Source organism: Nelumbo nucifera, chromosome 1 (assembly GCF_055504915.1).
Source record: "Nelumbo nucifera cultivar China Antique chromosome 1, China Antique-T2T, whole genome shotgun sequence".
Classification (NCBI taxonomy): Eukaryota; Viridiplantae; Streptophyta; class Magnoliopsida; order Proteales; family Nelumbonaceae; genus Nelumbo; species Nelumbo nucifera.
In genome coordinates, this window is record NC_142649.1 from 152,116,565 (window position 1) to 152,137,500 (window position 20,936).

The 20,936-nt window shown below is 40.7% G+C and overlaps 1 protein-coding gene across 1 annotated transcript in view; it reads right to left on the minus strand.

Annotated features, from left to right (window-relative positions):
• Positions 1-2,817: 2,817 nt before the first annotated feature.
• The window catches only part of LOC104587903 (3-ketoacyl-CoA thiolase 2, peroxisomal), an 18,885-nt gene continuing 766 nt past the window's right edge, over positions 2,818-20,936 (minus strand). Inside the window, exons 2-14 of the mRNA XM_010245681.3 lie at positions 19,342-19,418; positions 19,141-19,225; positions 18,877-19,003; positions 18,672-18,770; positions 18,514-18,581; positions 18,314-18,421; positions 18,149-18,226; positions 17,928-18,060; positions 17,716-17,812; positions 17,006-17,129; positions 16,788-16,896; positions 3,370-3,453; positions 2,818-3,268 (exon numbers count right to left, since the gene is read on the minus strand). Of these exons, the coding sequence (XP_010243983.1) occupies positions 3,159-3,268; positions 3,370-3,453; positions 16,788-16,896; positions 17,006-17,129; positions 17,716-17,812; positions 17,928-18,060; positions 18,149-18,226; positions 18,314-18,421; positions 18,514-18,581; positions 18,672-18,770; positions 18,877-19,003; positions 19,141-19,225; positions 19,342-19,418 (1,299 nt within the window). The 3' untranslated portion in view covers positions 2,818-3,158. The remainder of the gene's footprint in view (positions 3,269-3,369; positions 3,454-16,787; positions 16,897-17,005; positions 17,130-17,715; positions 17,813-17,927; positions 18,061-18,148; positions 18,227-18,313; positions 18,422-18,513; positions 18,582-18,671; positions 18,771-18,876; positions 19,004-19,140; positions 19,226-19,341; positions 19,419-20,936) is intronic.

A 20,936-nucleotide genomic window follows, 5' to 3' on the forward strand; every position in this document is an offset into this window, starting at 1 on the left:
TTGTGTTGCATCAACAATGCCAATTTGATATAAAATTTATCCATGCATGATCAAAAAATTTAGTGAGTTGTCAAAAGACCTGCAGTTATTAATTCAGTGGGTGCCAAGGTCAGCCAACAATCTAGCTGATCAGTTGGCAAAACAAGGGGTAGCCGAGGCTACTCCATGATATAAAGACACCCTTTCTATCTCAATAAATATCTTCTTTTAGGTTCAATTTGGAAGGAGTACAAATACAAATATGTGCAGTGCAAATCTGTGTATTTTGTATTATTTTGTATATATTTGTACTGTACATTTGTATTTGTACTCCTTACAAACTAAGCCTTGATGATTAAAAAAAATATATTTAGTCATGCATGATTGTGACAGATCTGAAGCTCGTTGTAAGTCAATTCCCAAAATTCGATAAATAGTCAGTGATCTAAAGTCGGGTTCACCTGGTTTACTTGGGTGTTTGAACTAATATACCGAGTTTGAGAACACTTGAACTAGAGTATTTCTTTTTCATTTTTGAATTTCAGTTGGTTGGGCATAGCGAAGCCAGGTTGTCTGGTAGAGTTTTTCTGGGCATTGACAAACTCTAGCAGACAACCTTGGTAAGTGCAGACTATAATATCATCTCAATGAAATTCCAATAACCGTGTAATGAACATTTTATTTTATTTTTTCTGTCTGCAACTGCAAGTTCAGAGAGGCTAGACCGAATGCACATACATAATTAGTGTATCCAGCCTATGGCATTGCTCTGCTTGGGCTTGCACCAGCCGGAACTCATCGGCTGAAAATGCAATGCATATTTGTGACAGCAATTGCAAAGAGGCCCTCCGTCTTAGCAATGCAAGCGTTGTCTTCCCTATTTACTCGAGGCGATTGATGTCGGGATGATCCGGGGATTGAAGATCGACAAGCGAGCCCCTATGCTTTCTCACCTGCTATTCCCATTATCCCATATATGATTGTTTGTTACCTTTTGAAATTGCATGAACATTAAGAATATTCTTTATTGAAGGAGTTAAGTGAGAGGCGTCTTTAGTTCAAATATTCTTGGGAATGGGAAGTTGGGCCGGATGATGTGTACAATATTGGGGATTCTTGAAACTAAAAGGTATTTGAGGCCCTGTTTGATGATTAAGTGGTTGTTAAAAGTACTTGTTGAACAAATACTTTTTAGAAGTACTTATTTTAATCACTTAAGGCTGTTTGTTGACCCATTTGCCAAATCACTTAAGGCTGTTTGTTATCCCTCACTTTACTCATACATATATACAAGTCAAAAGGAAGGTGTCGGTTGTTGGTTGCTAGTTGCTCCCAAGGAAGGTGCCGTCACTGGTATACTTGACCCTGTTCGAGTGAGGAATTTAAGGAAAGGGGGTATTTAAAAAAATAAACAAAGACTTTAGTCCCAAAATTTTTGCAGGTCCACTTAGTAACAAACACCCACAATTTTTTTTTTTAAGTACTTCTTTATCAGATAAGTATTTTTTTGATACTTTTTTACCAAACACCCACAAGTGCTTATTTTCCACTTAATGTATGGTCCCAACATTTTTATTAAGTACTTATAGAAAAAGTACTTGTTGAAAGTGAAATCGAACAGACACTGAAACGTAAATTAAATGGGGTCTGGTGGAGCGCACTAAAGCTAAGTTGAAGGAATGGAAACGGGTTTGCAAGAACTTTGGGTTGGGGATTCATGATATCTCGTTTTAAAGTCTCCAAGATTGCTGTGTTCTTCTGGGGCAGAAGGTGGAGAAGAGGATAAGGTGGGTGAGTTGGAAGAGGGTTGGTGAGAAAAAAGTGAGTGGTTTTAGGGACCTCCATTTATTCAATATTCAGGGGCTTTACATCAAAGTTGAGGCTTAAGCCTTGAGGCAAAAATTTGTTCACCTTGCCTCAAGGCTTATTTTAAAACAATGCTTGTTAGAGAATTCTAATAGAAGGGGTTTATTTGCAACTGTGTTAAAAAGTTCAAGGGAGATAATTGCAATTATCAAACTTACATGGAGGTTTTAGCAACAGTAAAAAACTATCATATTTGTATTTATACTCCTTCCAAACTGAGCTATAGTTTCAAAAAAGAATTTGCGGTCCAAAACTCATCCTTCAACTAGTGATTCTTTGGAGCAGAATTGTAATATTGGAAACGATACGCCCTATCCAATGTTATGATGACAGTCGAATATATCCAATTGCTGTCATTATAGGGTATTATTTAGGCCTATAATGGAATGAATTCCGATAAAATCAAACCATATTCATATTTGATTATGATTAAAGGGTGGGTGATTTGAAATCAATTCAATGTCTGTCAAATATGCAAAACTACAAATTGAATTTGAATTCAATTAAAGAATTGGATATTCAACCTGGATCGAATTTGAACAATTTTATAAACATTGAAAACCCCAACTTTAGAAATCAAATTGAGCAATAAGAAACCCTTCAACTGCTCTGACCTGTGTGAACAAGAAATAAAAAGCTCAAAAAAATCTAAAAAATAAGAGACTTAAAACCTAAAAATCTAGAACAAATAAAAGAAGATAGAGAAAGAGCATGGACAACAACAAGTGAACTTGAACGGCTCCAGTGGTCCAGCCAGCCAAAGCCGATGTTCAAATATCGGAAGTCTGAACACCATGGCCTCGTGCTCTCTCCCTTCTCTCCACGCTAGCTCTGATTTTTTTCCCCATGAAAGAGAAATTGCAGAGACGGGAGGATGAGGCCAAGAGAGGTATAATAAAATAAGAGATAAACAACAGAAAGTAAAAATCAATTTATATATCAACTGTTGTCTTTTGTACGAAATAAGACAACTTTTTGTTAAAAGGTATAAAATTTAATCATTCAGATATATAACGGATTCGAATTTCGGATTTTCCGATACCATTTACACAGGCCTAGCCTAGGACACTGATTTAAGCTGTCAAAGGAAAGCACAGAGCAAAAGAAAGAGTGATGTATAATTATCAAGCAGCCTTTAATTTGAAATTGATTGAGATAATACTAAAAGACCGACTAACAAACAATCCTGATAAAATTAAAACAGAAGCAGCAGCTTCCACATACAGAACCATTAAAGTGGACCTGGAGACGTCTCCCACTCTACACTGCTTTATTTATTGGGTTTTCCACGTACCAAGATGGATGAAGATCATCTATAGAACATCTTTGGACAGCAAATTGTTGGTTCCAACCTGCCGGGCATTGCACAAGGGATCAACACAGTCCCCTCTTTCAAAAACAGCTGCAGCACCCATTCCCGTTCCTGCAAAGAACAATAAACGTTTGGGCTTTCAGTTGTAAATTGTCACCTGGCTTTAATAGTTCCAGGGTAGAACATTCATAGAGGGGGGAAAAAACACCAACCAATGCACATAGAAATAACTCCAAAGCGGCAGTCCTTGCCACGGCGTTTCATCTCATGCAATAGGGTGGCAACGCAGCGGGCGCCTGTAAAATATAAATCATGCTTAACAAGTTTTATTATCAATGCAATTTATATTGGTTTGCACACACCCTTCACTGAAAGCTGAAGGAAAATCATGTCAATTGATGCTTTGTGTCTAAATAAATACAGACTTCCCGTGATGTCCACATGCACAATTTTATTTCCATGTTTGTTAAATGGTGTGAAAGATAGTGTAGTATAATTGAAACTTCCGCTTAAAACTCTGAATATCCAAGAGCAATTACCAATCAATGAAGAACGGTAATGTTTTTTTTTATCAGTAACAGTGAAATTTTATTAATGATAAAAACATGATTACAACGGGATGAAGCTAAAAGGTCTTAACTCCAGTTTCCCAAGAACTTTCTGATCTTGTAGTGATTACAAAACAGCCCAGAATAATGTGTCTCTATTTACCCCTTGCCTAGCTAGATCATCAGCCAGTGCATTTGCACTTCTCTTTATCCAATTACATTGAATTTCCATGTCCCTGGTTAACCATTTGTATTTCCTCTTTTCATTGCTGTATTTCCACACCATAGCACTGTCCTCTGTTAGCCATTTCACCACCATTGCAGAATCACCTTCAATAACCACCTTTTTGATCTTCATTTCCTTGACCCTTTGAATTCCTTCAATAGCTCCAAGAATCTCAGTCCTCAATGAATCTCCCACCCCAATCGGCACAGAGTACATGGCTAACACGTTCCCTGTTCCATCCCTTATCACACCTCCAATTCCCGAAGGCCCTGGTATGCTGCTACCATCAAAATTCAGTTTGGTGAATCCAATAGGTGGACTCCAGCAAGCTTTTAATAACTTTCTACATAGGCCTGAATCAATCTCCTTCCAATTCCTTAACAACTCATCAACTGAAAACACTCTGAACAGCTCCAGTGTTCTCAACCATCATTATAATGTGAATGCTCTCTATAATTTCTTCCATACCTCTCTTTTCTTGAGAAGATCCTTGAGTTCCTCTCCTCCCACACTGTCCAACATACTGCAGCTCTACCACACCTCCACATGATTTTAGCCCTTTTAGTTGGCCAATTAGGCATGGAAGAAAACAAGCTTTGAACACTCAAAGGGGGAGGGGAGGGGGTCCACTTGCATCCAAACAAAGAAGTAAACCATACCCAAATAGCTTTAACAAACCGACAAGAAATTAGCAAGTGATATCCGGACTCACCGTCAGACTTACAGAGAACACACCAATGAGGAGACAAATAGCTGTTGGGTCTTTTCCTTTGGAGTAGATCCCTTGTATTAACTCTTGCCAGGAAGGCTTCTCAACAAAAACTCCCAACCTTAGGAGGTATAGGTCGACAGCACACTTCTTTAATAGGAAAAGAAAAGCCAGCGGGATAAGAGGGTAATAGTGCTTTGAAAAAGGAGGCACAAGTATAAGAGTCTGAGGCAGCGAGTGTCCAGATTCTGCAATCTGCTTTAGATGGATCAATAAAGACCCCTTCAAGGATAGAAAGTAAGGCTATGGTACAGACAATCTCTGTGTCCCTAACACCTCTTCTCAAGCTTAGGTTCCAACCAAACCCAGAGAGTGAATTAGGAGGAGCAATAAAGGAAGAAATTGGTTCATTCTTGAGGGAGGACAAAGCAAAAAGGCCTGGAAATTGATCTTTCAGAGGGAAGTCCCCAACCCAGACTTGTTCCCAGAATTTGACAAGGGTACCAGAATGCAAGTCATACCTGATCCATGGAGAGAATAAAGGCAAGATCGCTTGAATGGCTCTCCGAGGGGAAGCTCTTGTGGCCCTTGCTAGAATTCCTGAACCCCAACCATTATCTGCCAGTCCATGTATACTTCCCACCACCTCAACCCACAACCTATCTTTCTCCAGTGAGAATCTCCATAACCATTTTTCTAGTAGTGCTAGGTTCCTAGTCCTAATATTACCAATACCCAACCCTCCTTCCTCTTTAGCACTACAAACCACCTCCCATTTGACCCTATGATCCCTCTTCTCCTCCCCCAGCTCCCACAGAAAATCCCTCATTAGCTTTTCCAACCTATTAGCCACCTTCACCGGTATCCTAAAAACTGACAGAAAATATACAGGAAGGTTAGCCAACGTAGACCTAATTAGGGTGATTCTCCCTCCAAGGGACAAATAATTTCTATTCCAGTTGGCCAGTCTCTTTTCAAATCTCTCCACAACAGGGACCCAGAAATCATCTCTCTGAGGATTATCTCCCAAAGGTAGGCCTAGGTAGTTTAACGGCCAATTAGACACTGCACATCCCAAAATATCTGCAAACTCCCCCATCTTCCCTTCCCCCATATTGACTCCAACTATACAACTTTTTTCAAAATTCACCCTAAGATTTGACATATGTTCAAAGAGTTGTATAGAGAGTTTCAAAATTTTAATCCAATTGACAATCCCCACCTTCACAAAGTAGAATTGTATTGTTAACAGCTATTATTTTCTCCTATGTATAGTATCGCAAGGGTACTATTGTACTTTTGCTCCTTTTTTTATTTTAGTTGATGTCGCCCTAGTATATATATTAAAAAGTTGCGCCGCCAGCAGTATCTTTGAGCTCTCAGTTCTCTCTTCTTCTCTCTCTTTTCTCTCTTCTTTCATTCTTCTCTCCTGCATAACATGGTATCAGAGTAGGACTACCAGATCTGAAAGGAGAAGTCAAGCGAACAGTCCTTTTTCTTCTTCGCACCAGATTTCCAGATCTTCCGCCCTCATCTTTGTTCGGCTGATTGAAGATCTCACACATTGAAGTAACCTTTCTCTCTCTCTCTTACCTCAATTTCTGGTCGTGTGCCAAGGCAAAACCTGTACTAGGTCTGTCGATTGGATGTGAGGTCTCTCTTACCTCAATTTCTTTCCTTTTTTGTGGGGTCGACTGATCCTTGAGAAACTGTAGGTCGTGAGGACCTTTTTTGTGTGCTGCAACAGCAGCTTTTACGGTGAACTGTGGGTCAGAAAGTGATCAGTACCTCTTGTGTGCTGCAACAACAGCTTTTATGGTGAACTGAAGGTTAGAAAGTGACCAGTACTTGCTGTAACAGTAGTCCTGTTGATGCGTATGTCAAGAGATGACCTGTATGCACTGTGGCAACACTTGTGTTGAACTTGTAAGTCAAGGGATGACCTGTTAGTGCTGTAACAGCACCTGTAACAACACTTTAAGGCTGTGTACCCCATTTAAGAGTTGTTTTTTGAATCTGAAATCATGAGTGGTGAAGATTCTGCTACATCCGGTGTTTCCACAATGCTGAATGGAATGAGTGGGGGTGTAAACCTATCCTTTCCCATGGCTGTTATCCCTTTTGATGGTTTAAATTATTTAGAGTGGTCAAGAGGGATCAAGTTGTACACCACTGCAAGGGGAAAGATAGGTTATATTAATGGGAGAATCAAAGAACCACATTCTGGGAGTGCTGAATATGACAGATGGAACCAGGAAAACAGCATCATCATGTCCTGGCTTTTAGTTTCTATGCAACCTCAAATAATAAGGAATTTGATGTGGGCTGAAACGGCAAATGAAATCTGGGAACAAGCAAAATCAACATATTCGGAACTGCGACACTATGCAAAAATCTACCAACTACAGGCAGAATCGTCTACTTGTATACAGGGGGAGAGGTGTCTATCTGTGTACTACTCAGACTTGACCTCTGTCTGGAAGGAGTTAGATCATTATCAGAGTGTGGACTGGAAGTGTGATGAAGATGCAAAACTGTACAAAAAACTCGTCTCCCGACAGAGAGTGTTTTCTTTCTTACATGGTTTGAACCCTACATATGGATCTATCAGAGTTCAAATCCTAGGTAGCAAGGATCTTCCATCAGTTCAGGAAGTTTATGCTCTTGTACAATCAGAAGAAAGCAGAAGGAATTTGATGAACAATTCTGGAGGAGATGTAGTTGTGTTGGCAGCGAAAGGGAGTGCTACTACCGGTGGGGGAAATACTTCTAGGAAGGGAGATCTTCAGAAAAAGATGGATGACAAGGACAAATTGTGTACTCATTGCCAAAACCCCCGACACACCCGACACACATGTTGGGATCTTCATGGGAAGCCGAAATGGGCTCAAGATCTTAATAAGAAGCAAGGTTCAGATATGAATAAAAAGTCAGGACAGCAAGGAACAAGAAAACACACTATGGTAAAGCATGGCTACTCAGGAGAATCAGCCCCCCATTCATACTGTGACTCAGACACATTCATCCGGATCTGACCCAAGGGAGGATATTATAAATTCCTTTCGTAACCATTTAGAGCTCTATGGTAGAGCAATTCGTCATATGGATGCTCCTCCCTCAACTTCATTTGCGTCTACATCAGGTAACTCTGCCACAGCTTTCCATGTTGCTTCTCATAACCCTGACACTCCCTGGATCATTGATTTTGGAGCGTCAAAACACATGACGGTACATGTGTTTTGGGCCTTACCCTCTTTCTAGAAGAGACAAGGTGAGACTAACTGATGGATCATATACTACCATAGCTGGTCAAGGAACCATTTCTCTCCCTCTGGGCCTTACCCTCTTTGATGTTTTACATGTTTTGAAATTTCCCATTAATTTGTTCTCTGTTAGTAGTATTACTAATTCCTTAAACTGCTCAATGACCTTTTTCCCTTCTTACTGTGTGATCCAGGATCTGGCTTCGGGCAGGACGATTGGTAGAGGATGTATGGTTGATGGACTTTACATTGCTGGAGAATAAGGCTGGTCTTCAAGTCACAGAGTCTAAGAGTCAGTCCTGTAAGAGTCAAGTTTATTTATGGCATTGTCGTCTTGGTCATTTATCTTTTGTCTTTGAAAGTGGTGTTTCCAGAATTGTTTAAGTCAGTGTCCGTTTTAGATTTCTCTTGTCAAACTTGTCAATTGAGTAAGCAGTGTAGAACTCATTTTCTTTCAAAAATAATAAATCTGAATTTCCTTTTCACATTGTTCATTTTGATGTGTGGGGCCCTGTTACTTTACCATTTGAGAGTGGCTACAAGTATTTTATTACCATCATCGATGATTATTCTAGATATACATGGGTATATCCCATGCGAACCAGGGATGAAGTACCCAAAATTATCCAAGATTTTTAGCGGATGGTTTTCACCCAATTTCAAACTGAAATCCAAATTTTTCAGTCAAATAATGCCACAGAGTATTTTCATAGTGATCTCACGGAATTTTTTGCGTCACGTGGTTCACTTCGCCGTAGCTCTTGTGCCCGAACATCACAACAAAATGGTGTTGCTGAAAGAAAGAACCAACACCTCATTGAAGTGGCCTAGGGTTTACTACTCAATATGAATGTCCCAAAACGCTTTTGGCTTGAGGTTGTCCTTTGTGCTACCTACCTCATCAACCGTATGCCCTCTCGTTGGTTAGACTGCAAAGCCCCACATCAGCTTCTCTTTCCTAAGGCTCCCCTTCTTCCCATTCCTCCTCGTGTGTTTGGTTGTCATTGCTTTGTCCAAAATTTGTCCCCCACTCGTGGGAAATTGGATCATCGTGCTATACCTTGCATATTCCTAGGGTACTCCTTCACTCAAAAGGGATATCGTTGTTTTGATCCTGTTTCTCGAAAATTCTATGTTACCATGGATGTCTCTTTCTTTGAGAGTGAGTTTTTTCCCTGTTTCTCCTCAGGGGGAGAGTAGGAATGAGGAGAAACTAGTTCAGCTCCCTCCTCTTCCTGATCCTCCTCCTTTTCATGTCTTCTTCCGTCGTCACAAAGGCCAACCAAATTCAAGAGCTGTGGAGAATCTAGAAGTTGTACACCTTCAGTGCCATTAAACTCTTCGGGGACGGATCATACCCACTCAGGTATCTTGGTTCCCATTGATGTTCCTGACCCCATTGCAGTTGATACCTCTGTTGCTAACGACCTTGACCTTCCTATTGCTCATAGGAAAGGTGTTAGATCGTGCACCACTAAACACCCCATTTCCCACTTTGCTTCCTATGAAAACATTTCACCTTTTCGAGCCTTTCTCACATCCATTGACAGTGTCCCTATCCCTAAGAATGTGGCAGAAGCTCTTTCAGTACCTGAATGGACAGATGCTATGAAGGAAAAAATTAATGCCCTTCATAAAAATGGCACATGGGAACTTGTAGATCTTCCTAAGGGAAAGGATCCGGTTGGATGTAAATGGGTGTTCACAGTCAAACATAGGGCTGATGGCATGGTGGAGAGGTATAAAGCTCGTTTAGTGGCAAAGGGGTTTACACAAGTGTACGGAGTTGATTATGCAGAGACTTTTGCACCCATTGCCAAGATGAACTCCATTAGAGTTCTATTCTCTCTTGTTGCTAATCTTGACTACTACATCAGCTTGATATCAAGAATGCATTCTTGAATGGTGACCTTGAAGAGGAAGTTTACATGATACAACCCCTTGGTTTTCAGGCTCAAGGCAATGAACAAAAGGTGTGCAGGTTGAAGAAGTCTTTATACGGGCTGAAACAATCACCGAGAGCCTAGTTCAGCAGATTCTATGCAGCGGTTCAGCAGAAAGGATACATGCAATGTCAATCTGATCACACATTGTTTGTGAAAAGAGGAGAAGGTAAAATTGTTGCTTTGATAGTATATGTTGATGATATAATTACCACTGGCGACTGAAAGGATGAAATCCAAAAGTTGAAGAGTTTTCTTGCCACACAATTTGAAGGATCTAGGTCCTCTAAGATACTTCCTAGGAATTGAAGTTGCCCGCTCAAAAAGGGGTATCTTCATTTCCCAAAGGAAGTATGTCCTAGATTTACTCTAGGATAAAGGAAAAAGGGGAGTGAAGCCAGTTGATTCGCCCATTGATTATAACCATAAATTAGGTGACAGCCAAGGTGAACCTATCAAGGATGTGAAACAGTTTCAGAGACTTATAGGGAGATTGTTATATCTTTATATGACCCTCCCAGACATTGCTTATGCAGTTGGTGTCCTTAGCCAGTTCATGCATGCCCCTATGACCACTCATCTTGAAGTAGCAGAAAGAATCCTCTGATACCTTAAAAGGTTTCTAGGTGTTGGCCTGTTGTTTCAACTAGTGGGTACCGCACCTTCATAGGAGGAAATCTAGTTACCTGGAGAAGCAAAAAGCAAAGTGTGGTGGCTAGATCCAGGTTGAAGCTGAATATCGAGCAATGGCTCATGGAGTGGCTGAAATTATGTGGATAAAGAATTTGTTGAGTGAGTTGGGTTTTCCAGTGGACAGACCTATGACCCTATTCTATGATAACAAAGCAGCCATAAACATTGTTGCCAACTCTGTGCTACATGATAGAACTAAACACATCAAAGTCGACAAGCATTTTATCAGAGAGAAAGTTATCACGGGGGAAGTGTGTACGCCCTATGTTAGCTCTGAGGATCAACTTGCAGACATCTTTACAAAAGGACTACACCACTCAAGACATCATGATTTATGTGACAAGTTGGGCATGATTGGCATCTATGTCCCAACTTGAGGGGGAGTGTTAACAGCTGTTATTTTCTCCTATGTATAGTATCACAGGGGTACTATTGTACTTCTGCTCCTTTTTTATTTTAATTGTTGTCACCCTAGTATATATATTAAAAAGTTACACCGCCAACAGTATCTTTGAGCTCTCAGTTCTCTCTTCTCTCTCTTCTCTCTTCTTTCATTCTTCTCTCCTGCATAACACATATCATCTGCAAATTGTAGATGTGTAAGTGGTACATTATCCCTTCCAACTCTCCACCCTCTTATAAGCTCCCTAGAGTTTGCTTTAGATATCAAACACCCCAGCACTTCAGCTACCAATGTGAACAAAAAGGGGGATAGAGGATCTCCTTGTCTGATCCCCCTCAAAGCTGGGAAATAGTCCACCACTGTCCCGTTCACCAAGATAGAATAGTGACAATCCTTGATGCATCCCATCACCCAATTGCACCAGATATCTCCAAACCCAAAATTCATCATCACCTCCAATAGAAAGGACCAATCAACCATATCATAAGCCTTTTCTAGATCTAGTTTACAGACCACTCCTCTTCTCTCGGATCTCTTGTAATCCTCTAAACTCTCATTTGCTACCAGTATCTGATCTGTTATTTGTCTCCCCCTCACAAAAGCTCCTTGATTGTTCGAGATGATAGATGGTAGCACCTTTTTTATTCTAATTGACAGCACCTTCATGATGATCTTATAAAGGTTGTTAACTAGACTGATCGGCCTGTAGTCCTTTGGGTGGCTTGCCTCACTTTTCTGGAACTAAAGCAGTGAATGTGGAGTTTAGTCCCGGGGTAATCACTCCTCTGGTATGGAATTCATCAAATACCAATAGTATGTCCTTTTATATCTCCCAGCAATCCTGATAGAAAGCCATCGTAAAACCATCTGGGCCCAGTGCCTTTGATCTATCCATAAAAAATACCGCCTCTTTTATTTCTTCCAACTCAAATTTCTTCTCCAACCAATCCCTTTCTTCTCTCTTCAGTGTTGGCCAATCCAAGCCCTCCAACCATACCCTATTATTCAGTGGCCTTCTATATATGCTCCTAAAATGATCTGCAAATGCTTCCGCTATTTCTCTCTGGCTTGTGATGTTGTTCCCTTCAATTTCCAATCTAGTAATAGAATTCTTCCTCCTTCTGCCACAAGCCAAGGCATGAAAGAATTTAGTGTTCCTGTCCCCCTTTGTTAACCACTTGCATCTTGACTTCTGCCTCCAACTTATTTCCTCCTAAAGCATATAATCTTCTAACTGTTTCCTCAAGCTCCACCTATGTTCCTTGTCCTCTTCAGTTAGGCCTTCCCTCCCTTCTTTATTGTCCAGGTCTGCAATTGATTTCATTCTGTTTCCTTTCCTCCAATCTCCCAAATTCAAGTAGATTCCATTCCTTGATTCTCCCTTTCAAATACTGGAGCTTCTTATGAAACCTCATCCCATACCACCCCTGTTGGATTGCTCTCTACCCACCACTCTTCAACCTTCCTAATGAACCCCGGATGCTCTAACCACATGTTCTCAGATCTAAATGGAGTTGGGCCCGCACTACACACCTCCTCCTTACAAAGTACAATAGGCCAATGGTCAGAAGTTACCCTTGGGAGTGCTCTAGAGTTTAGATTCCCCCAATGTTCTTCTAGGTCATTTGTAAATAGGAATCTGTCCAACTTAGAGCAAATTGGATTGGTTTGGAGATTGGACCAAGTATAGCACCTCTATGACAGTGGAATTTCTTTTAATTCAAAGGCCTCTATGAATTGGTTAAACCTCCTCATACTTGTGGTGCTCCTCTGCCTAGAACTATTTGTTTCTACCAGGAATCTTATTACATTAAAGTCACCTCCTAGGCACCATGAACCTTCCCACAAACCCCTTATGTCTGCCAACTCCTCCCATAATAATCTTCTTCCTCTGTAGTCATTTGGCCCGTACACATTGGTTAATACCTATTCAAAACCATCTTCCACTTGCCTAAATTTCAATGAGACTGTGAATTGTCCTACCAATTCCTCTAGAAATTCCACTACCTCATTTTTCCACAAAGTCACCACCCCCCTGCTGATCCCCAAGATGGTAGGACCGCCCAACTAATCCCCCTACTCCTCCACACACTCCTTGCCCATTTGGTATCAAATTCTGCTCTTTTCATTTCCTGTAATAGTACCACATCGGGGTCCATTTTCTGGATGACTCCTTTTATTACTGCTCTTTTCCTTGCACTACCCTGTCCTTTAACATTCCAACTTATAATTTTCATTACTCTTTTTATGTCCATCCCTCGCTCCTTTTCCCTCACCTACTTCCTCCCCTCCTAGCCCCTCTAGTTCTAATGCCTTTGTCACTTGCCCCTTCCTTCACCTTGCTTTCAACCTCACTCATTCTCCTCCTCTCGGCCTTGACTTCTTCTCTCCTTTTCTCCAGGAATGCTTTATTTGGGTCCTTCAGTTTACACCCCAGTTTCTGTACAAATAATGCCATAGAATCCTCACTTGCCAACTCTTTTTTCTCTGATTCTTTCATTTTATCTCCCTGGCCTGTGTCCCCATCTGTGCCTTCTTCCTCCTTGTTGTACCCTAACCTAGTCTCAGTATCCCTTCCTTTCAACCATTCATTCTCCTCCCCCTCAGGTAACATATTATCACTGTCTCCTAAGGACCTGAGGCTACTGTTTACTTCCTTCTCTCTTTCCACCTCCTTCTCTAACTCCTCTCTACCTCTACAACTAATACTTGCCCCCCCCCCCCTTCTCCTACACAGACTGCAGCCTCTGAAATGGGAACGGGATCTGGCACACAGGACACAGAGCAACCATTAGTACCAATAACTGAAAAGACACTGTTACCTTGGTTTAGCTGGAGCAGACTGGAGGCACTGGAGTTAGAAGCTATTGGATCTTGGAAGGTGTGGTTGTTGGAAAGCTCCTTGGTTCGGATCTGTGGAGTGAACCTTCCTGTCTCTTTCGTTTTACAGTGATCCCTCTCTACACCCAGTTGTTCGTCCCTCCTTGCTATGTTCCTGCTTTGCTTCAGAAGAGACATGGATAGTTCCTTACCAAACTCTCGTCCATTGTCAAGCTTTGGTTCAAGAACTTCTAAGTCCAGATCGTCATTGCCTTCCCCACCCTTGTTCTCCTGGTGTATAAGCCGATCCAGTCTATATCCTTCCCCTATGTCTTCTGAAAACAATGTACTAAGTTGTAGGGTTGCAGCCAAGTCCGCCTCTGAAAGTTGGTGTACCTCCGTACTGCCTATGTTGGACTGGTCATCCGAGTCCTCTTCCAAATCTGGGTCTTCCAGTTGGTAGTTGACCCAGCCCTCATCAACCCCTTCCTTTTCCGTGCCACCCTCTCTTACATATATGGGATTCGGTCGGTCTTTCATTGAGCTGCTTCCTTTTGAATGCTCAGACACCGATCTAGGGACCCTTGCAGAGGTTTCGTTTTCCGCCAAGCCAGAATAGGGTCTCCTGCGCAGGTCTTCTTCGAGAAGGAAGAAAATACTCTTTTTTTGTCTAAGTAGAAGATCAAGACTGCAATCAGCCTTGAACCCTAATAGATTTTAGGTTAAGAAAAGTAGAAGAAAAGTGAGAGGAAGGAGAAAAGAGAGAAGAGGAACAGGAGAACACAAAGGTTTGAAAGAAGGGACAGATTCTAACACATCTGCCGCCGCCACTCTCTTAGTATTTATAGGTTATGTTCAGTACATAGAGAAAAGGACAGATCTGCCCTTAGTACTTACATGACAAATAAAGTAAATAAAAACTGAAATAACAAACTGACCCCAACTGACACTACCATGACTGAAACAAATAATTACACATACTGTCCTACGAACACAGTGGGGACCACAGCTGTGGGGCCCACATCAGTGTTCTCTACAGTCTATAGTCCCCTTCAGTTTGTCCTGGGCCACGTGCTCACTTAAACAATCACGTGGCCCCAAGACCGAACCTAGAACCAGCCCAGCCCCTCCTCCAATCGGTTCAGACCCTCCAGCCCGCGATAAGCCATTACGTGGTCCAACCCTCTTCTTGACCACGTCAGCAAAGGATGCTCGAGCCTCCTCGCTTCGAGACACTTCAAAAAATTTTAAATTTTTTTCTTGAAATGGCTTTCTTGTCTCTTGGTTTCCAGCTGCCGCTTTTCAGTTACCTCCTTAGGCCACTGTCGTTCCACCTTCAGGTCCGCCAACACCTGTCTGCCACGTGGGATCGACCCCGCCACATCCCCTTCACCTTCTACCTCGGTTCTTCTTCCCCAAAGCTCCACCTCCAGCTCCGAGACCAACCATACTCTGTACCAGACATTGTCAACAAGTATTTCAAACGTCTTTGGAATCGATTCTGGTGTCACCCCTTTAACTTTCACCTCGACTGCTCGAAGATCCTGTAGATTGCAATCTTCCAACACTCCCCCCAACATTTTTACCAGGTTTTCTATGACTAATCTATTCCAAATATGAAACGGGAGTCCGAACATTCTCAGCATGAAGCTCCCTCTGAACGGCCCCACCCATTACACAAGGGTTTTCATTTCTGGACATAGATCAACCCCTCTTCCCACTCGAAAGCTGCAAATCCCCTGTCAACTCCATCTCCGACGCTTAGTATTGCCTTCTTATTTGCAAATGGCTCCAAGGTAACCTCCAAATCTATCTGCAAGTTATACACTACCACTCTCAGCAGCTTCCTCCAGTCTTGAACATCCTTACTGGCGGAAACCACCATTTTCTTCTCCCAATCCTCCAGTTCAGCCTCAACCCAGACTTCCAGTCCCCTGTTTGGAAACATTACTGCCTTGCCGCAACTGGTCGATTTTTATTTCAATGCCTGGAACGATGACTCAGTGGTACCCATCTTGTTGCTCTGTTCTTGTTCTTGTTCCACTTGCAGGAGATTAGTCGCAGCCAGGAACTTCTGCAACTCCATCGCAAATGACTTCCATCCTTGACCTTGTTTCCCTTCCGGTATACATACCATTTGCTTTTGGTCACCGAAATGTTCTATGATGGTAATGAACCACCCTTTTTTATTCCATCTGGGTTCCACTTCATATTTTTTCTTTTCCAACTCCAGTACATTCCTCCACCCTACGGCTTTTGTGGACTGAAGTGCTCCATCGATGAAGCCTTTCAACCAGTGAACAGCTACCTCAAGAAGGATTAATGTCGCCCTTCTACCTTCTCTTACCTTCAGCAAATTCTTATTTTTGATTTTCCGCCTTCCATAAGGAACCTTTTCGCTTCAATATCCAACCCAGCCCTCCATCTATTCACCACCTGAAACTCCTTTTCGTTTTCTCCTCCCATTTGAAGAGGACACATATGAAAACATCACTAGAGGGTTGCATTGTGTAGCACATTCATCTTCATCTAGTTAAATTTCCAGGACATACCTGGGTGGGTTCAACCTCACTGAAAAATCAATATCCATCCTTATTTGCTTTGTCTAATGAAGAACGGTAATGTAAGATCATCTGACTAAGATATATGCAACTATTTCTATAAAAATTGGAAAAAATGAGACTGGATCATGGGTGTTTGGAGGAGATTCTGAGTTATTAAATATTTAAGCATGACTCAAATTATGATAAAATTAAGGAAATAAGCTCTCCTGTGAGCTTCAGCACTTCAATAGATTAAATATTTAACAAAATAAGAAGTCCATGATAACATAATACGCTGCTAGGCTAGCTGGGAAAAACATAGTATGACAGAAATGCTTAGAAGAAAAAGGTAACCAGTTGAGAATACCCTTTCTCTTGCATTTTCTCCTTCTCTATTTGTATGTCTTTTCAATGGTGTGAAGTGTGGCAATCAAATAATAGTGCGTTAACTTGCGACAAGTTGAATGCAATGTTATAAATACCTGTTGCACCCAAAGGATGTCCAATAGCCATGGCACCTCCATTAACATTGACTTTTTCTGGATCAAGTTCCAGCTTCTTACAACAATAAACATACTGGGATGCAAATGCCTAAATAAGGAGTGACAAATTACAACAGTTAAAATACTTTTGAGGGTTAAATTGACAATTTGTTAATGTGATGTGTCAACCATAGAAAGATTAGGTTGTTAATTGTCACCTCATTTATTTCAAAAAGATCAATGTCATCAAGTTCAAGACCAGCAGACTTCACGGCTGCTGGAATTGCAACAGCTGGGCCAACACCCATGACAGCAGGATCCACTCCAACAGCAGCAAAGCTCCTGCATGAGAAACACAAGAAAGCTTCATATAAACAGCAGACAGTGTAAATTTAACAGCTCTTATGCCTGATTTCTAGTCAAAATATAAAATTCATGCTAATATAAATATAGATTAGAGCACTACATCTAAGCAAATCATATTTTTTCTTTTTTCTTTTTCTTTTTTTTTGAGAATAAATCATCAGAGATTCAATTAGAGGAAACAAATTATACCAAGACAAAAACCACAACTACAGATGATGCTAAGAATAAGTAGAATTTCAGCAAAGAGAAACCAACATAACTTGAGGCATAATAAGCATTTAAAGATGCATTGATTATGGATAAACATTTATAGATGCAATTTGAAAATTGAAAAATTAAAGTCTGCTGGTCTGGCATGAAAAATAAAAAATCTACTAGATTTGTAAAGAACAACATAATGCCACAAAGAACTTCCAAATAAGTGCAGAATACACCAAGACCTTTTTCTTTCTGTGTATGTGTTTTGTTTGGGATGGGGTGGAGGGGAGCTAGTGTCACACAAATCCAGCCTATTGAACATTTGGATGAAGGTACATTTTTTTTTCTTGAAGGAGGTTAGCACCTGAATACACCAAGAATGGGAAGTCCTTTCTGCATTGCCACACTTCTCTTCATAAGGAGGACTGCTCCAGCACCATCACTCACTTGGCTAGAATTTCCTGCTCACAGACATTTTGGAAGAACTTATTTCAAATTAAATCACATTGTATAATAGTATATCTGATCAAATTATTCTTCGATAAAGAGATTGGCAAGGAAGCAATTAATAGATACCAGCAGTAGTAGACCCATCCCTCTTAAATACAGGCTTCAGCTTTGCTAAAGTTGCCAATGATGTGTCTGGCCTTATTCCATCATCCACAGATATTGTAACATGCTTCTCATTTCCAGTTTTTGGGTCCACAATCTTTGTTGAAAAAAACAGTCAGCTCCTGACTAAAGACAATCTAATTTCACACAAACAGATTTTCTAGCTCCATAACATAAATCTTTACCTTGGTGGTCACAGGGATGATTTCATCTTTGAATTTACCAGAAGCAGTGGCAGCAGCAGCCTTTCTATGGGATTCAACCTATACAAGAACATTTGAAGAGGATGATGTTTCTTTAAATAACCATATAGGAATGCATCAATGCACTAATAAATGTAATAAACTCACAGCAGCCTGGTCTTGCTCCTGTCTTGATACACCAAAACGATGTGCAACATTTTCAGAAGTAATACCCATAGGAAGAAGGCAATCTTCTGCTGGCTGAAAGTCTTTTGCCTGGAAAATCAAAAGGAAAAGAACTTAGCATATAAGTTCCTTTTAAAGAAAACATTTCACCAAAAGAAGGACATATCTGAGAGAAAGCATACTCTTGGATTAATTGAACCCTCCCAACCCATTGGATTTATTGTCATGGACTCCAACCCAGCTCCAATGCCTACATTGTGAAAGAAAAAGAATGAGGTCTCGGGGACTTTGTTGATCCAACAGTATATGGGTGTAAATTTAAATTTGGATCTGCTCTTACCGATATCATAAAATCCAGCTTTTATTGCAGCAGCAACATCAGCAACTGCCTGAAGGCCAGAAGAGCATTGCCTGTTGACAGTTCTAATGGGCACAGTTTCTGTGTGATTTGGGTAGATCAGGAACTTTAGTATGGTTATATAGAACTTAAGGAACAAGATTAGAAGGAAAGGAGCATGCAAAAACTAAAATCAATAAAAAAATACCAGGGAACCCAGCATAGAATGCTGCCATCCTGCATTCAGTGGCTCTTTGAGATCCCGGTGCCAAGACCGTGCCAACAATAATATCCCCAACTTCATTAGGGTTCAAATTTGTTTTCTCGATCAAAGCCTTCATTAACATCAGTCACAGGAGATGGTAAGAGGTTTAACTAAGGGAAATAAAATAATGATGACTTAAAATTCATCAATCACAATACAAACATCAGAGAACTAGACTCCAGGAAAAAAGGAACAAAAATAACAAACCTTAAGAACAGGTGCAAGTAGATCATCAGGGTGGGTATCCTTATAGCCACCACGCTTTGACTTGCAAAGGGCAGTACGGTACGCACTGAACATGAAATGCAGCAAAAATGTACACGAGTAATGGTTACTATCACTATAGATAAAGAGAAACACTAACAAATACAGGTTGGAAATTGGAATTGAGAAAATGAAGAAACTTACGCCACAATCACTACATCATCCCCAAAAGCAGCAGTCCTGTGATATGCAGCACTATCCCCAGCCAAACATACAGAGGCCTGGTCAAAAAAAGATAGTAAAACAGAAAACAACAGAAACATGAAATAGGAACTCAAAATAAATCAAAACAAATAGAAACAAGCAGCAAATTCAGTAACTGGAAATGGAACATTTTAAGCATCTTTTTGTTTTCTTGGTTGGTACATGTTAAGCTATTTAATTCACATGTCATAGCATATGATTGGCTTCCTTAGCCTACATCATTTTTATTGGAGGAAAAATCAGGCTGTCAGTACTTCTTGGTGGATATTTTATATATTTATTACCTTTTTTGGTTATTAAAACTAATAAATTTATTACTGTGATGTAATTATTTTTTTGCATCTGAGAACTTTTTTTGTCTTTTATGCTATTTGTTTTTTGCTTATGAAAAGGACCTATTTCTTTGCTTAGTTCTTCCTTGTTTTGACTTTTGCATTGTGAGAGTTTTTCATAAAGTCTAGGAAAGATACTCTCCATCACCAAATATTACATTTCATGTTGCCTGAATGGATCCTAAGCTACCCTTTGCTTTCCAATATTTATACCTTGATTTTCTAATCACAAACTTTTGCATTAGAGTCAATAACATGATGTTCCCTCTTTGATTGGGAAGATTGACAATAGTCCCTATTTAATAGGTAGGAAGTTGTTTGGAAGGCTCTTGCTCCAAGAGATCCATACCCATCATGGTAATTCTTTCCCAGTTGTTTATGTTTGGGTTTCCGGTTGCATGGTTTGAAGAAGTGGATGGACAATATGCAGGGGTAAAACTGGGATTATAAAAAAATTAATGGGCATGCGAAACGGCCCTATTTCCTTAACAGATGGCCTATTGGTATTATGTGGGGCCATCTTACAAGGTGTATCCAAATAGTTTTACAATCAACAGGATATACTTAAGTATTTCAGGGTATATTTAAGTAATTAACCCTTGCTATTGTTTCTTTGGAGCAGATTGGACATACATAGTGGACAGGTCTCTGGGTTGTGATTGCACACTTTGTTGGAGCTTGGAACCCCGGGTGGAATGAGTCCGGATCTGTGTTGAGAACAACACATTGCTGGCCACGTTCACCCAACCACGCATCGGGAATATCAGTTGTACTTTACATTCCTGATGTGCGGCTGGATGAGCGTGGCCAGTAGATCCAGACTTGGGTGGAACCCCTGTGCCTCAAAATTCCTTACAATCCCCACTTAATAATACACCAATTTGCCCCCCACCCCCAAGTCCTGCCTAGGACTTTTTTATCCTGGAGGCGGGATGCTGGAATGCTTTTGCACAATAGGATATGTTCCTTGAGAAGGCAAAATCAGTTTTAAGGACAGCGTACATTGCTGCACCTCAACCATCATCAAAACCAATAAGTTTTTCTGTTTCCCACCATTTCACAGATCCATTGTTCTGCCATGCCATGGTTCTCTGTGATGTTTTGGTACTGCTGTAAATCAATTCACTTTCGAGGTACTTGTTTGCTGCATATTTATATCTTCTTTCTAAGTGGAGAACCCATGAAAATATTTCACTAACAGGA